The sequence below is a fragment of the Balearica regulorum genome, unplaced genomic scaffold (genome assembly GCF_011004875.1).
Source record: "Balearica regulorum gibbericeps isolate bBalReg1 unplaced genomic scaffold, bBalReg1.pri S36, whole genome shotgun sequence".
Lineage (NCBI taxonomy): Eukaryota > Metazoa > Chordata > Aves > Gruiformes > Gruidae > Balearica > Balearica regulorum.
This window is the reverse complement of record NW_022679029.1, coordinates 242,282-257,593: the sequence shown is the minus strand read 5'-3', so window position 1 is coordinate 257,593 and position 15,312 is coordinate 242,282. Positions and strand designations below refer to the sequence as shown.

Sequence of the window (15,312 nt, the reverse complement as noted above, 5' to 3'; positions counted from 1 at the left end):
TAGGATCCAGCCAGTTGATTTTTGGGTCCAAGCTGCACCTTGAGTGTCCAAACCCTCATTTTTATGGTCCAACCTCTCTTCTAGAACTCAAAGACACATTTTTAGTGTCCAAAGCCTCATTTTGAGGAATGAAATCCTCACTTTTAGGGTACAAGCCTGTCTTTTATTACCCATAGGTTTTTTTAGGGCCCACAGTTTCATATTTGGATGTCAACCCTCATTTTAAGGTGCCAAAAACCTATTATAAGGAGTAGCGTCATTACAAAGATACAAAGACACACTTTTCGTTTGCAAAAAGTCTCCCTTTTAGAGAACAAAGATGCATTTTTAGTGTCCAAAACTTCATTTACAGGTGTCGCGTGAAAGGGTACAAGTCTGATATGTGGCTGAGGGAGGCCCTCCCGTTGAGTCACGAGGTTCAGAAAGGACCCCCTTGCTTTCTAAACTCCTTCTCAGAGAGGAGCCTAGGTGCGGCTAGGTCCAGTCTTAGTCCCAGACTTGGTCAACGGTTTATGTCTAAAGGGTTATGTGTGTAGCCACTTATCAGAGTCAACGTTTGCCTGTCAGAGCCCCACTAAGGACTTTCACTGCAACAGTTTCGCAAAGTTGAAAAGAAAAATAGGTAATTTATTGAAGCGACAGATATAAAAGTTCAGAATTGGCGTTGATAAATGCACTAACTGCAACAATTTTGAGCTCAAGTTAATAGTTCAGCGCTTTTGTTAATGATAGTTTTCCCGGGGTAACATCCGACATAATCGGAGGCGCAAGTCTTACCAAAGAGGCGTCCCTGCTTGGGGAGGAGAGAGGTCCAGGCCCGTCGACCCGTCCGGATAGTTGGAGTTCTCGTCCTCAGAAAAGAGGATTCTAAATGCCAGATTTATACTTTTGGTGAGGTGGGACTAAGTCAGGTATTGTGTGTCGATTGGCCCTTAACAAGGCTTGTAGTGCAGTTGATCAGGGCTGGCGGGGGGGGGAAGTGGCAGAGAGCAAAGGCATTCAGTACAGAGGAGCGGTGGTCTGTTTAGTTTTACCAAAGTAACGTCAAGCTGTGAAGGCTCCCCCTCACCCCAGGCATCACTTAGTTGATTAAGGAGCAGACCCGTCAGGCGCTGCATCTTGTTAAGATGAACAAATTGCTCATCTCCTGCCCCTGTTCAGGTCCAGTGCTTATCAGCGCAAGATAAGCAAGTTGCTCAATCCCTGCTCTCGCCCAAGCTGGACTCCCCCAGGGCCCCTTCTGCTGGGTCATAACGGCCCTGTATTCGGCACCAACAAGCCTGGATAAGTCCGGCACCCCACAACAGGTTCCAAGCACCACTTTTAAGTTTCTAAGACTCATTTTAAGGGTCCAGATCATAATTTTTAAGGCCCGAAGTCTGATTTTGAAGGCCCAAAGCCTGAATGTTACAGTCAAAGTCTTATTTAGCGGGTCCCAAGCCTCCTTTTCAGGAACCAAAGCCTGATTTTTAGGATACAGGCTGCAATTTTTAGAGCCCAAAGCCTCATTTTAAAGGTCCAAATACTCATTTTTAGGCGCCGAAGCCTCATTTTAAGATCCAAACTCCTCATTTACACTCCAAATCCTCATTTGTTCCATATCCAAAGCCTCCTTTTGAGCCTCACTTGGTTTGTTCAGCTTGGAGAAGAGAAGGCTGAGGGATGCCCTCATAGCAGCCTACAACTTGCTCGAGGGGGAGGTGCTGATCTCCTCTCTCTGGTGACCAGTGACAGGACATGACAAAATGGAATGAAGCTGCATCAGGGCAAGTTCAGATTGGACATTGGGAGAAGGTTCTTCACTGAGAGGGCTGGAGGTCGCTGGAACAGGCTCCCCAGGGAAGCGGTCACGGCACCAAGCCTGTCAGACTTCAAGGAGCATCTGGATGACGCTCTTAGTCATATGGTTTAGGTTTAGGTAGTCCTGCGAGGAGCAGGGAGTTGGACTCAATGAGCTTTACGGGTCCCTTCCAACGTGAGATATTCTAGGGCTGTATTCTAACCCCAGAGGGCTGTGATAAGTGACGCAGAGTCTAGTTGGAGGCCTGAATCTAGTGGCACCCCAAGGGTCAGTGCTCGGTCCGGTCTTACTCAACATATTCATCCATGACCTGGATGAGGGGACAGAGTGTACTCTCAGCAAAATTCCTGATGATACTAAGCTGGGAAGAGCGGCCGACACACTGGAAGGCTGCGCTGCCATTCCGCGAGATCTTGACAGGCTGGAGAACTGGGCAAAGAGGAACCATATGAAATTCAACAAGGGCAAGTGTAGGATCCTGCACCTAGGGAAGAACAACCCCAGACACCAGTGCAGGTTAGGGGTTGACCTGCTGGGAGGCAGCGCTGCAGAGAAGGACCTGGGAGTCCTGGTGGACAGCAAGCTCTCCATGACCAGCAGTGTGCCCTCGTGGCCAAGGAGGCCAATGGTGTCCTAGGGTGTATTAAGAACGTGGCCAGCAGGTCGAGGGAGGTTCTCCTCCCCCTCTGCTCTGCCCTGCCCTGGTGAGGCCACGTCTGGAGTTGTGTGTCCAGGTCTGGGCTCCTCAGTTCCAGACAGACAGGGAACTACTGGGGAGAGTCCAGCAGAGGGCTGCGAGGATGAGGAGGGGACTGGAGCATCTCTGGTATGAGGAAAGGCTGAGAGCTGGGTCTCTTTAGCCTGGAGAAGACTGAGAGGGCATCTGATCAACGCTTATCAATATCTAAAGGGTGGGTGCCTAGAGGATGGGGCCAGACTCTTCTCAGTGGTGCCCAGTGACAGGACAAGGGGCAACGGGCACAAACTGGGACACAGGATGTCCCATCTGCATATGAGGAAAACTTCTTCCCTCTGCGGGTGACCGAGCCCTGGGAGAGGCTGCCCGGAGAGGTTGTGGAGTCTCCTTCTCTGGAGAGATCCAAAACCCACCTGGACACGATTCTGTGCAACCTGCTCCAGGTGATCCTGCTCTAGCAGGGGGATTGGACTAGATGATCTCCAGAGGTCCCTTCCAACCCCTTACCAACCTGTGAATCACGGGCCTGAGACAGCACGGACAGATGTTAGCTGGACAACGGACACAGAGGAAGGAGCCATGGCCTGGGCCCTGTATCATCACCAGGCATTGGCACAGGGGCGGTGGCAGCCCCGTCACAGAGGGCCAGCAGGTCAGTGGGTGGCATGTCCCCATGATCAGCAGCGCATGGTGGCCGTCTCACAGCAGGTAGCAGGTTGCTGGTGGCCGTGTCACAATGGGCAGCGTAGTCAGCAGTGGCCGTGTCACCACGATGTCACACTGAGTCTGTGACACGGCTGCACTGGGGTGTAAAAGGGGCTGCAGGGCACTGGGTCCCGCACCCTGGAGAAGTGTCCATAGGACGAACAGGGATGAGCTCCCACATGGCTGTTGCCACTAAGGAGCGACCCGCCAGCATGAGGCGGATCAAAATGGACTTCTGGGACGGGATGGAGCACACCTTCATGATGTCCAGCATCAGCGCCAAAGGTACAGGCATCCACAGCCACCATATTGTGGTGACCAAGGGTTGCGGCGTTGTCTGGGTGAGAGTCGGCACTGCAGCCATCTCAGGGATGTCTCCATATGGGGCTGGGGACAGTGATGACTCTTTGTATCAGCCACCTCACCACCGCTCAGGGGTTGGTGGTACACCGAGATCATGACCTCATTTTTCCTTTGCTTTCTAGTGCGAACAGCCATCTGGGACGCAGTGGCCGAATACATCCAACAACAGCTGCTGCTGCGGAAGGTGGGTCAACTCCTTGTCCGTGACCTTGTCCAGGGGGTGGGGAGAGGGTGGTCCAGAGGGAGGGCACACATCCCCAACATTGGACACTTCTAAGCTTCAGCTGGACAGGGTGCTGGGCCCTCTTGTCTAGACCATGCTTTTGCCAAGAAAGGTTGGACCAGATGATCCTTGAGGTCCCTTCCAACCTGGTATTCGATGATGTTATGATTCTGTGACTCGACGTCTCCTCCCCAAAGCTCTCCCCACTGCCCCAGCTCATGGACTGGGCAGGATCCAGCCTGAAGCGCCATCCCTGGACAGGACCACCTCTAGCTCTTTCCTCCGGCCAGTCCTCACCCTTCTGCCCTTCCCTTCTCTTCCGCTTACAGGGGGTCCAGATTCCTTCCATTGGCTCCTTTGACGTGGTCCCCACACGCATCCAGGTTGGGAACAAGGTGGTGATTATCCAGAGGCCCGTGTTTCGGCTGGCCAGGAACCTCGTGGTTGTCCACAACCTCAGGGACAACAAGGACTACCTGCCCGGTAAGCAGGAGGATTAAGCCCTGGTTGGTTGCATGGTCATCGCGTCCCTCCCCTGGATCTGAGACGCTTCTCTAAAGCAAACTGTCCTCTCTGCGGAGAAGGTCCAAAAATGGGGGGTTTTGTGGGTGACTGCAAGAGGCAGCCCTTGGGAAACGTTGGCCTGCAGAAGGAGCACTGGGTGAGCACCTCCATCCCTCTCGTGTGGTTTTACAGGCCATAAGGAGCTGGAGCCCCTGAAATATGCCAAGGTGGCCGAAGCCGCCTCGGTGTCCCGGCGGAAAGTGGAGAACTGTATCCAAGGCACCACGTCCCTCCTCTCTTACTGCCTGGGAAAGGGGAAGAACATCGCCCTTGTCCTGAGGGACACAGGGGTGCTCCTCATTGAAGGCACAAGGGTACAAATGAAGTTCTACCTCAGCTTCTTGGAGAGGATGTCTGGGAAAGAGAACTTTGAGAAAGCTACTTTTAAGGTGAGCATTTTGGCTTCTCCACGGCCCAGGTGGTTGCACAGCGGTGGCCCACCAGAACTTGGTCAGCCACTCAGGCCAGGTGAGAGCCACGGTCCTACCAACCCTCACTGCCTCAGGCTCCTCCGATATCGAGTGCCGCAGCCATGCTGAGGGCGTCCTGCCATCTTTGTGCTCCTCCGTTGCAGGTCCCCCAGCTGCTGGACATGATGGTGTCCCCAGTGGTACCTCTGGCCTCTCTGACATTTTCTGGCCGTCTCATCATCTTTCCTGAGTGAGTACCTCTGCAGATGTGACCTCTAGTTGCTCAGGTGTGGTTTGGTCGCATTTGCTCCACATGATCACAGGTGTCCTGCCGCAAGGGCACCAGGCAGCGACATGTGCCCCCTGCCCACAGTCCTTCGTGTGAGGCAGATCTGATGGGAAAGATGGAGGACTTCAGGCAACTCTTTGCAGGCTGACTTCATTTCCCAGGATAGTCCTTGGGGATGGGGTGTAGTCAACGTGGGAAAAAAAGGGGGTTTTGTGCAACGCCAAAATCTGCGTGTGAGCAGGCGATCGTGGCAAATGGCCATGGCTGGTGGTGCCGTGGGTCATGCTGGTGTCACCTCTTTGTCTCCAGGTTTGAAATGTATGTTGTGCCCAAATCACCACCAAGGGACCCTCGCAAGAGAAACGTTGCTGGTGAGGACAAGGAGAAGAAAGAAGAGGTTTTGGCAGGTCTCGACCAGGGCAAAAAAGGTAAAGCTGCTCCTGGCTCCTTTCCGCAGCACAGCCATCCTGCTTCTGTGATATATTGGGGAAAATCCTTCAGTGATGATTGTCAGAAGATCTGACTAGTGCCGGAGCTTCATGACAGCTCGGCACCGCCTTTTCTGCTGACGACTTCTTGGCTTCCACACAACCGAACCCCAGGGTGGGATGTGCCCCAGGGCGCAGTGGGAGGCTGGCAATCCAAGGCCCTCGGGAAATGAGAGTCCCTGTCCCAGCACCAACTGGCTCCTCATTCCCAAATCTGGTGCTGATAACGCGGTCACAAAACCACATTGCACCTTGGAAATGAGGCGCCAGGCAAGACCCGGTGTTGGGGTGGCTGCGAGGGGAGCAGAATGGCCCCCGCCATCGTTTTGGGAAGGGGCCTGAGCACCTCTACGTGTCACCCGGGCCAGCAGCATCCCAGCAATGCTCTTCTGACAAGGTCTCTCCTTCCCAATTCTAGTGGCATGTGCTAAACTGTCCTTGCTTGCCTGTTCGACCTTGACTCCTAATGAAGCCTCACAGCTCCAGGAAAGAAAGGAGATGGAGGACAAGGTGAAGTCTTGGCTCAGGTGAGTATGGAGGTTCAGGGCTGGCATCTGCACAGGGTCATTTTCTGACCCAGCAAGAGGCCATTCCCCAGCCCCAAACACTCACCGTTCATCACCACCCAACAGTGGTGAAGGCAGTGCCAGAGGGGCGGGATGATCCTGCCGGGACCCCCCCCATTTCACAGGGCTGGCTCCTCTCCTTCCCTTCAGGAGAGCCCCAGCGTGGCCTCCTGAGCTGCGCATGGGGACAGCCGTGTGTCAGCCGAGGGTCCTGGCTCAGGGGGTTTCCTCTCTGGAGCTGAGCACAGCCATCGGCTGAGCTGCCAGCAGCTGCGCACAGAGGCACATGGCTCACGGGGGCAGGATGTGGCCCCAAACCCATGGCGTCCTCAAGCAGAGTCCTCCCATTGTGTCCTTTCAGGCAGCTGCCACCGATCCCAGAGCACTCCTCTGGCAAAAAGCAACCTGCGGCCAGCACACCCAAGGGCAAAGCCAAGCTCGAAGGCCAAGCATCAAAGCAGAGCCGAGCGCAGGCAGCAAAATCTCGGAGCTGCAGAGGAGGGGGACAAGGAGAACATAAAGTTCCCTTTGGAAGCAAATTACCGTCGTTGAGCTCTGAGACCAGGCTGCCTGAGGAGGCCACCTACAAGGTCTTTGTTCCACAGCCACCAGGACCTGAGACAGTAGAATTACTGAGATCAAGGCCTGAGATGTTCTGGTCAGTGCTGCAAGAGCCACAGAAGACCATCTTAGCTGGATACAGCTTTGATCCCTCCCTTTTGGTGCCACCAATCTACGAGAGGTCCAGGTCTGCGCAAGGCCAACCACCGAAGACCACACCAGTGGTCTCCAGGATGGAGTGGCCCTGGCTGGAGTGATCATGGCTTGGAGTGCCCGGAGCTGAGGGAGCACCACCTGGGGTGATGCCAACAGGTAGGTGATTGGGATCTGTGTCATTCTTGGGTGCTGTTTCCTGGTAGAAATGCAGAGTTAGAGGGACAGTGGGGACTCTTCCAAGAGCCCTTGGTTCTGATTGACGGGGGGCTCAGTTCCCACCGTGGGCTCTTCCATCACCAGGGGCAAGGTACTGCTTTTCCAGTGTTGCCCTCTCTTCTGTAGCCTCAGGAAACACACAAGGCCACGTTACTTGGCCGTGTTTGGAAGGCCTGACTAACCGCAAGGCTGCTCTGGGCCGGAGAGGGGACTGTTTCTCCCCAGCCTCATTGCTGCTTTAGATCCCCGGTGGGAAGAGAAAGGATTTTTGGGTGGGTCTGGCACAGCCTGGGAGCAAACCGCTGCTGCTAGAGCGGCTGCAGAGGGAGAGAAGCAGCTGCCCTCCGCTCAGTGTCCTGACCTGAAGCCATCTCTGGGTTCCGTGTGTGGGCAAAGAGTTCCCAAAACCTGCAGTATTGTCTGAGAAGAGTCTCTCTTCTTTTGCAGAAACCCATCTGTGCTCAGAACACGAGGAGCCCGGGAAAGAGATGAATAAAAACACAAAGGAGAAGTTGCAAAAAAGCGTTGACTCTTCCGTTGTTCCCAATGGTCCTTGACTGGAACAGGGGAGAGGGGTTTTACAGTTGGCCACGGCTCTGAGATCAGCCCAGCGTGGTACTGGAAGCAAGGCCACCTGAGGGACCTTCCTCGGGTCTTTTTCCATCCAGGGGACCTTTTGCATGGCTGCTATGGAAAGAAACCAGCTTTCTGGGGCAAGGGAGGGAAAGCGGGCACTTGGAGCTATGTAGCAAAGCGCTGAATGTCCCTGGAGGGGAAAGGAGAGGATACGAGCGCAGCTGGGGAAACATGAAGGGCACCTACACGCAGGAGCAGTGGAGGCCACCTGAGCTTTCACCCAGGGCCATAAGGGAACGAGGAAGGCACGAGCGCAAGGTTGAGCCCAGCTCCACTGGGCTGGACTTTCTACTTCCACTTGGGGTAGAGCCAGATGTCTTTACCGTCCTATTTTTCTCCCTGTTTATCCAATTTATATTCTATTTTTGGCTCTACTTCTGAAATCCTCCAAGTAGATCCGCCCTCTGGCCAACCCATGGGCCACCTGCAGTGATAGAAGGCCCATCTCCTGTCCCAGCGCTATGGCAGTCGTGTCCCCTGCTGTTACCTGGCATTTTTCTCCTTGCCCAAATCCATGCTACTTAACCCAGGAACCCAACCGTCCTTAAAGGAAGCTTCTACTTAGGACCCCTCCAGCATCTGGGAGAAGGGCTGAATGATGAGGGTCTACCAAGCCAAAGGCCACTTTGCAGGGCCGGATCTTTCTGCACCGGTTTGCAAGAGATCCGGGGGTGCCAGGCTGGAAATTTGAACACCTTGTTGAAGTGCCAAAATGGAGAGATCTGCCCAGAACCAGGAGCTCAGTGCTGGGCTGAGTTGTGTCTCTTGCTGGGGAGTCTGTAATGTCACGCTGTCTAGCTGAGTGTGTCAAATCAGGTCTTTCTACTGAGGGAAATCACAAAATCATGGAATAATTCTGGTCAGAGGGGATAATCGAGAGGTCTCCAACCCAACCCCGTGCTCAGAGCGGGTCCCATCAGGCTGCTCAAGGACATGCCCAATGGAGGGAGGTATAAACACCGCCAAAGTCTCGGTCCTCTGGCTACAAGATCTGACTGCCCTTTGGGTAAAAAGCCCGCCTTCTTAACTTCCACATCCTCATTTTTGAGTCAAAACCATTATGTTTACAGCACAAAGCAGCTACATGTTTTTGTTGTCCAAAGCTGCATCTTGAAGGCACTAAAACCTATTTCAGGCTCCAAAAGCCTCAATTTAGAGCCTAAATCGGCATTTCCAGAGTCCAAAGCCTCATACAAGCATCCAAACGCTCATTTTTAAAGTCCAAGCTCATGTTTTTAAAGCAAAACTCATTTTCAAGAAGCAAGCCTCATTTTCAGGCCCAAAGCATCACTGTTTAAAAGCCCAGATTACCCCTTTGGGGGTCCAAATAGTCATTTTTAAGGTCCAAAGCCTCCTTTTTAGGAAACAAGCCCTCATTTCTAAGTTCCAAACCCTACTTCAAAGGTTCAAAGCCTCATTTTAAGGGCCCGAGGGCTCCTTGCTGGGACCCAATCCTCATTTTCAGGAACCTCAGTCTTTAGTCTTAGGATTATTTTGAGGATCCACTCCACACTTTGGAGGGTCCAAATCCTCATTTTTAGTGTCCAAAGCCTCATTTTAGCATCCAAACTCCTCATTTAGGGAAAATTTTAGTCTCATTTGTTTCATGTCCAAAGCCGTGTTTTAAGCCTCCAAAGACCATTTTTAGGGTGCAGAGCCTTAGCTTTCGGTACCAAAGCATCATTTTAGGGCACAAAAGCTAATTTCAGCATTCAAAACCTCATTTTCCTTTCCAAAGTCCCGTTTGTAAGGCTGAACCCCTCCAAACTCTCCTTTTGAGGGCCCAAACCCCTCTTTTACAGCTCTAAGCCTCCACGGAGTGCCCAAAGCCCTGTATTTGGGACCAAGGCTTCATTTTGTGGGGCCATAGAGGAACCAAGAGGTTCCCCTCGTATTCAGGGCCCAAAGCATCATTTGTAGCATCTCACCCATCCTTATTAGTGCCCAGAGCCTCATTTGAGGGCTAAAATCCTCAACTTCAGGGTGCAAACTTGTCTTCTATTACGCATAGACACTTTTTTACAGGCTACAGTTTCATTTCTTGGGTCTAAAACCTCATTTTTAGGGCAGAAATCCTCTTTTTAGAGTGTAAAGCCGCATTTTCCTTTCCAAAGTCTTAGGTTTTGCTTCCAAAGCCTCATTTCAGGGTCCAAAGCCCTTTTTTTGGCTCCAGAGCCTCGTTTGTAGGGTCCAAAGGCTCACTTTGAAGTTCCAAGCCACAGTTTTAAGGTCCAAAGACTCATCTGAAGGGCCCAGAGCATCATTTTCAATGACCCAAGTCCGATTTTGAAGGTCCAAAACCTCGCTTTAGGGTTCAAAGTCTCATCTTCCCATCCAAACACTCAATTTAGCTCCTAAAGCCCCATTTCCCTCATTTTTAGGATACTGCCTGTAATTTTTAGAGCCCAAAGCCTCATTTTCAGGGTCCAAAGCCGCATGGTTTTTATGTCCAAATCCTCATTATTAAGGCCTAAAGCCGTATTTTTGTTTTCCACACCTGAAGTTTGATGGCCAGAACTCTCATTTATAAAGTCCAAAGCCTCATTGTTAGCGTGCAAATCTTCATTTTGGGTCCACAAACTTTGAAGTGGACCTGATGCATCATTTTCAGGGTCAGAGTCCCCATTTTCATTTCCAAAGCCTCAGTTTGAGGATCCAAACTTCATTTGAAGACACAAAAGCTCATTTCAGAGTCCAAAGCCTCATTTTTGTTTCCAAGCCTTACATTATAGGGCTCAAAGCTTTGTTTTTAGAGTCCAAATTCTCATTCGCAGGGTCCAAACCCCTCTTTTACAGATCAAAGTCTTATTTTAGGACTGATTTTTAAGGCCCAAAGCTTCATTTTAAGGGTGTAAACGCTCATTGTTAGGGCCAAACCCACTTTTTTTTAAGGGCCAAAGCTACATTTATAGAGTCTGAAGTATTCTTTTAGGTCCCAAAGCAAACTTTTTTGTTTCAAAGTTTTAGTTAGAGAGTCCAAAGCATCAATTCGAGGGTCCAAAGCGTCAGTTTATTCATCCAAACCCTCGCTTCAGAGAACAAAACCTCATTTGCGGGCTCAACGCCTCATTTTCTTTGTTCAAAGCCTCATTTTTGGGGTCCAAACACATTTTTCAGGACTGAAAGCCTTGTTTTTAAGGCTCTAAGAATCTGTTTCAGCTCCAAATCTTCATTTTCACCATACAAAGACTCATTTGTAGTGTTTTAACCCTCCTTTTAGGGTACAAGGCCTAATATTTAGAGTTCAAAGCCTGAGCTTTAGTTTAGAAGCTCAAACGTTCTGAGTCAAAGCTCCCATTCCTATGCCCCAAACCCGCATGATTAGGATCCAATGCTGCATTTGTAGCGTCCAAATCCTTATTACAGGACACAAAACCCGCTTTCACGGTCCAAAGCCTCATCTGTAGGCTACAAAGCCACAAGTGACGGTGCAAAGCCGCATGTAAAGAATCCAAACTCTCATTTTCAGATCCAGACTCTCATATGAAGTTACCAAAGCCTCCTTTATGTGGTCCAAAGCCTCATTTTTAAGGCCCAAAGTTGGGGTTTGAGGGGCCAAACACCAATCTGTAGGGTCTAAACCCTCTTTTTAGGGAACAAAGGCTGGGGTTTAGGGTCCAAAGCTTTATTTGGAGGCTCCAAAGCCGCATTTATATGGCCCAGATCTTTCTTTTGGAGTCCAAAATCTCGTGTTCTTGTCCAAATCCTTGATTTTGGTTTCTAATCCCGAAGCTTGAGGGGCAAACTCTCAGTTTTAGGGCCCAGTGCCTCCTTCTTGGGGTTCTAAGCCTCATTTATCGGGTCCAAATAGTAATTTCTAGGGTCCAAAGCCTCACATTCAGAGTTTAAAGCCACATTTTCAGTTTGCAAGGCCCTTCTTTAGGGCCCAAAGCCTCACTGTTAGGATCCCTCCACTCATTTTAAGGGTCCCAAGCCTCATTTTGACAGCCTAAATGCTCCTTTGTAGGGTCCAAGCCCTCACCTCAAAAGCAAATCCTGAGTTTTAGGGTCCAAAGGTTCACTTGGAGAGTAAAAGGAGTCATTGCTAAGGGCCTGAGCTTCATTTGGAGTGTGCAAATAGTCATGTTTAGGGTCCAGATACTCATTTTGGGGTCTAACTCTTCCCGGCCTAAAGTCTAATTGGAAGGGCTGCAAGCCTCATTGTAGGGCCCAAGCGCTCATTACTTTTGAGGACCGAAAGCCTCATTTCCAGGGTCCAAGCCCAAACTTTGAGGTCCTGAAGCCTCATTTTGGGAGACTAAATCCTCCTGTTTTGAAGCCTAACGACTTGTTCTGAGGGTACAAAGCCAATTTTCTATGGTCTGAAGCCACAGGCCTCGTCTGCGGTGGTTTGTTGTTCTAAGCAAGGTGGGTTGCCGTTAGCACCCTGCCTTTCGCAGCAGCAGCAGCTGCGAGGGCAGGATCAGGCCCCTGGCTGCTGGAGGTGCTTTTGACGTCCCCGGTGGCATCAGCCAGGACTATGGGGCTGGGCCGGGCCAGGCTGCCATGACAACGGCCCCCTGCCCGCCTTCAGCCCAGAACCTTCCCCGGCCGGCCGGCACTGCAGCAGCCAATGGGCTGCTGCCGTGGGAAGCGCGGCCACTCAGAGCTGTGCGTGCAGTGCCCAATCCCAGCGCTGCTCTGGGGAGGCGGCAGAGAGGTGGGAAGCCCTGAGGGGCGGGACCCGTCCCCGGCTGAGGCCCGGCCGCTCCGGCCCGTCCAGCCCCTGGCTTCTCCCGGACCCCTGGGCGTCCTGTGCCCCAGGAACTCCTCAGCAGTAGTTCTTCCGTTGGTCTTGCCTCCTCAGGGCTGAAGCGCTCACCCCCTGTGGCTGCAAAGTATTTCTGGTGGGGCGCAGCCTGCTTTCTCTCCGCAGACTCCTGAAAGGTACCTACTCAAAAAGCTCTCATCTCCTGTTGCAAGGACGACCGTGGTTTGTAGTGGCTCAGGCTTCCTGCCAGGACTTGCAGTGTCTGTTGGCCACCTCAGGAGGGAGCAGAACTCTTGGGTAAGAGAGTTCCTCCGGATTCCTCCAAGGCAGCTACCAGCGGAGTTTTGTGTCTGCTGCAGGCAGCTCCGGGCCCAGTAGCTGCCCCGGCCGACTCCTCCCAGGCATCTCCTGGGGACTTCTGGCCTCCTGTGAAGGGGAGCTGAAGTCCCATGTAGCAGCCCCAGATTCCTGCGAGGCAGCTACCAGAGGACTTTTGTACATGGTGGAAGCAGACCCATGGCCGGTAGCTGCCTGAATCTCTTCCCAGGACTCTCCCGGATTCTTCTGGCATGCTGTAGAGAGAGCTTAAGTCTCGGTAGGCAGCACCAGACACATCCAAGGCAGCTACCAGAGGAGTTCTGTGTATGATGGAGCCAGGTCCATGCCCGGTAGCTGCCCGTGCCTCCTTCCAGGAATCTCCTGGAGTCTTGTGGCTTCCTGTGGAGGGAACTGAAGTCCCAGGGAGCAGCCCAAGACTCCTCCAAGGAAGCCAGCAGAGGAGTGTTGTATGTAGGAGGCAGGTCTGTGCCTGGCAGCCCCCGCCAGGACTCCTCTCAAGCCTTTCCTGGAGACTTTTGGCATGCTGTGGAGGGAGGAAAGAGCCTGGGCAGCAACCCCAGACTCCTCCAGGGTCACTGCCCGAGGGGTCTCTTGTGCATTACAGGAAGATCTGTGCCCCGTAGCTACTGCCGTCTCCTGCCAGGGTGTTTCCATCTGGGGCTGGGGCTGGCAATGACACTTTGCATCTGCCACTGCACCATGGATCGGGGGGCGTAGACGGCTTAGAATGTGTGGACACAGAACATGAGGTGGTTCTCCTTTGCTTTCCAGAGTGAACAGCCGTCTGGAGTTTGTCTTTTGCTGCTGTTTTGATGTCACTGGTGGCTGTGCAGCTCATATGGCAGGCCCGGGAAGATGGCTTGTGGAGGAGGTTAATGTCACTGGTGGCTTGTTAGCTGCTAGGGCAGGTGTGGAAACCTGGCTTTCCAGGTGCTTCTGATGTCACGGGTGGCTCACTATGTGATTCGCAGGTGCGGGAACCTGGCTTCTGCAGGTGTTTCTGTCACTGCTGGCTTAGTAACTGATAGCGCAGGCATGGGAACCTGGAGTGTGTAGGTGCATTTGATGTCACCCCATGCACAGTTCCTGCTAAGGCAGGCATGGGAACGTGGCTTGTGCAGGAGATTATGTCCCTTGTGGAACAGTCCCTGATGGGAGAGGCGCAGTGACCTGGCTTGTGCGTGTGCTTCTGACATCACAGATGGCTGACTAGCTGGTATGGCCAGCACGAGTACCAGGCGTACGTTGCTATTTTGACGTCACTGGTGCCCTACGTAGCTCCTATGGCGGGTGCGGGAAGCTGGCTTCTGCAAGTGTTTCTGTCACTGCTGGCTTAGTAAGTGATAGGGGAAACGCAGGAACTTGGCTCGTGCAGGAGCTTCTGATGTCACGTACGGCACAGGTCCTGATTGGGCAGGTGCGGGAACATTGCTTGTGGAAGTGCTTGTGATGTCAAGGCTGGCTGACAATGTGATATGGCAAGCACCGGAACGTGGCTGGTGAAGGTGCTTGTGATGTCATGAGCTGTGACTGACTGGCTTATAAACAGCAGGCACAGTAACCTGACTTATGCAGCTGTTTTGATTTCACAGCTGCATATGTAGTTCCTATGTCAGGCGCAGGAACCTGGCTTGTGCAGGAGCTTCTGATGTCACTCTTTGCACGGTTCCTGACAGGGCAGTTGAGGGAATGTGGCTTGTGGAGGTGTTTACGTCACTGCTGCCGTAGTAGCTGATAGGGAAGACGCGGGAACGTGGCTTGTGCAGGAGCTTCTGATGTCATGTATGGCACAGGTCCTGTTTGGGCAGGCTCAGGATCCTGGCTTCTGCAGGTGCCTCTGCTGTCAGTTATGGCACACTTCCTAATAATGCATACATGGGAAACAGGCTTACGCAGAAGTTGATGTTGTCTGTGGCACAGTCAATGATGGGGCAGGCATGGGAACTGGGATTGTGCACGACTTTTCTGATTTTGCTTAAGGAACAGTTCCTTGTAAGGCAGGCATGGGCACCTGGCTTGACCAGGTGCTTGTGATGTCACAGGAGCAGAAGCGTGTGCTTGTGAGGTCACATGTGCCCGAAGAGGTGATAGGGCAGGATGAGGATTGTCTTGTAGAACTGCTTGTGATGTCGCTGGCAGCTCTTTAGCTGTCAGGGCGCAGCACACATGTGCGCTGTGCAGGTGTTTGTCATGTCACGTGTACATGACTAGGTGATATGGCAGGAGCAGGCCCCTAGCTTCCAGATGTCCTTTTGTTGTCCAAGTATCTGACTGGGAACGAAAGGACATCTGGCTTGTCCAGCTGCTTCTCATGTCACTGGTGGCTAAGTGGCTGATAGGGCACAGGAGTATGTACCTGGCTTCCGCAGGTGCTTGTGATGTCATAGGTGGCTGAGGAGCTGATAGGGCAGGAGCTGTCGAGGGTGCTTACTAGTTGATAGGGTAGGTGCAAGAACCTGTCTTGTGCAAGTTCTTGTGAGGACACTGGTGTTTGTGAAGCTGACAGGGCAGGCATTGGAGCCTGGCTTCTGACAGTGCTTCTGATGTCATAGTACCTGACTGGGCAGGCGTGGGAACCTGGCTTGTT

The 15,312-nt window shown here is 52.4% G+C and overlaps 1 protein-coding gene across 2 annotated transcripts; it reads left to right on the top strand.

Moving 5' to 3' along the window:
- Nucleotides 1-4,646: 4,646 nt before the first annotated feature.
- On the top strand, nucleotides 4,647-8,388 carry LOC142599665 (uncharacterized). Of its 2 annotated transcripts, none has more exons than XM_075741397.1 (6): nucleotides 4,647-4,742; nucleotides 4,928-5,013; nucleotides 5,362-5,423; nucleotides 5,959-6,067; nucleotides 6,468-6,979; nucleotides 7,487-8,388. In XM_075741397.1, the coding sequence occupies exons 1-5, from the start codon at nucleotides 4,674-4,676 to the stop codon at nucleotides 6,922-6,924; spliced, it is 783 nt and encodes a 260-aa protein (XP_075597512.1). In that variant the 5' UTR covers nucleotides 4,647-4,673; the 3' UTR covers nucleotides 6,925-6,979; nucleotides 7,487-8,388. The 2 variants fall into 2 exon arrangements, with proteins under 2 accessions (XP_075597512.1, XP_075597511.1); XM_075741396.1 differs by having other exon boundaries at nucleotides 5,362-5,480.
- Nucleotides 8,389-15,312: the final 6,924 nt, after the last annotated feature.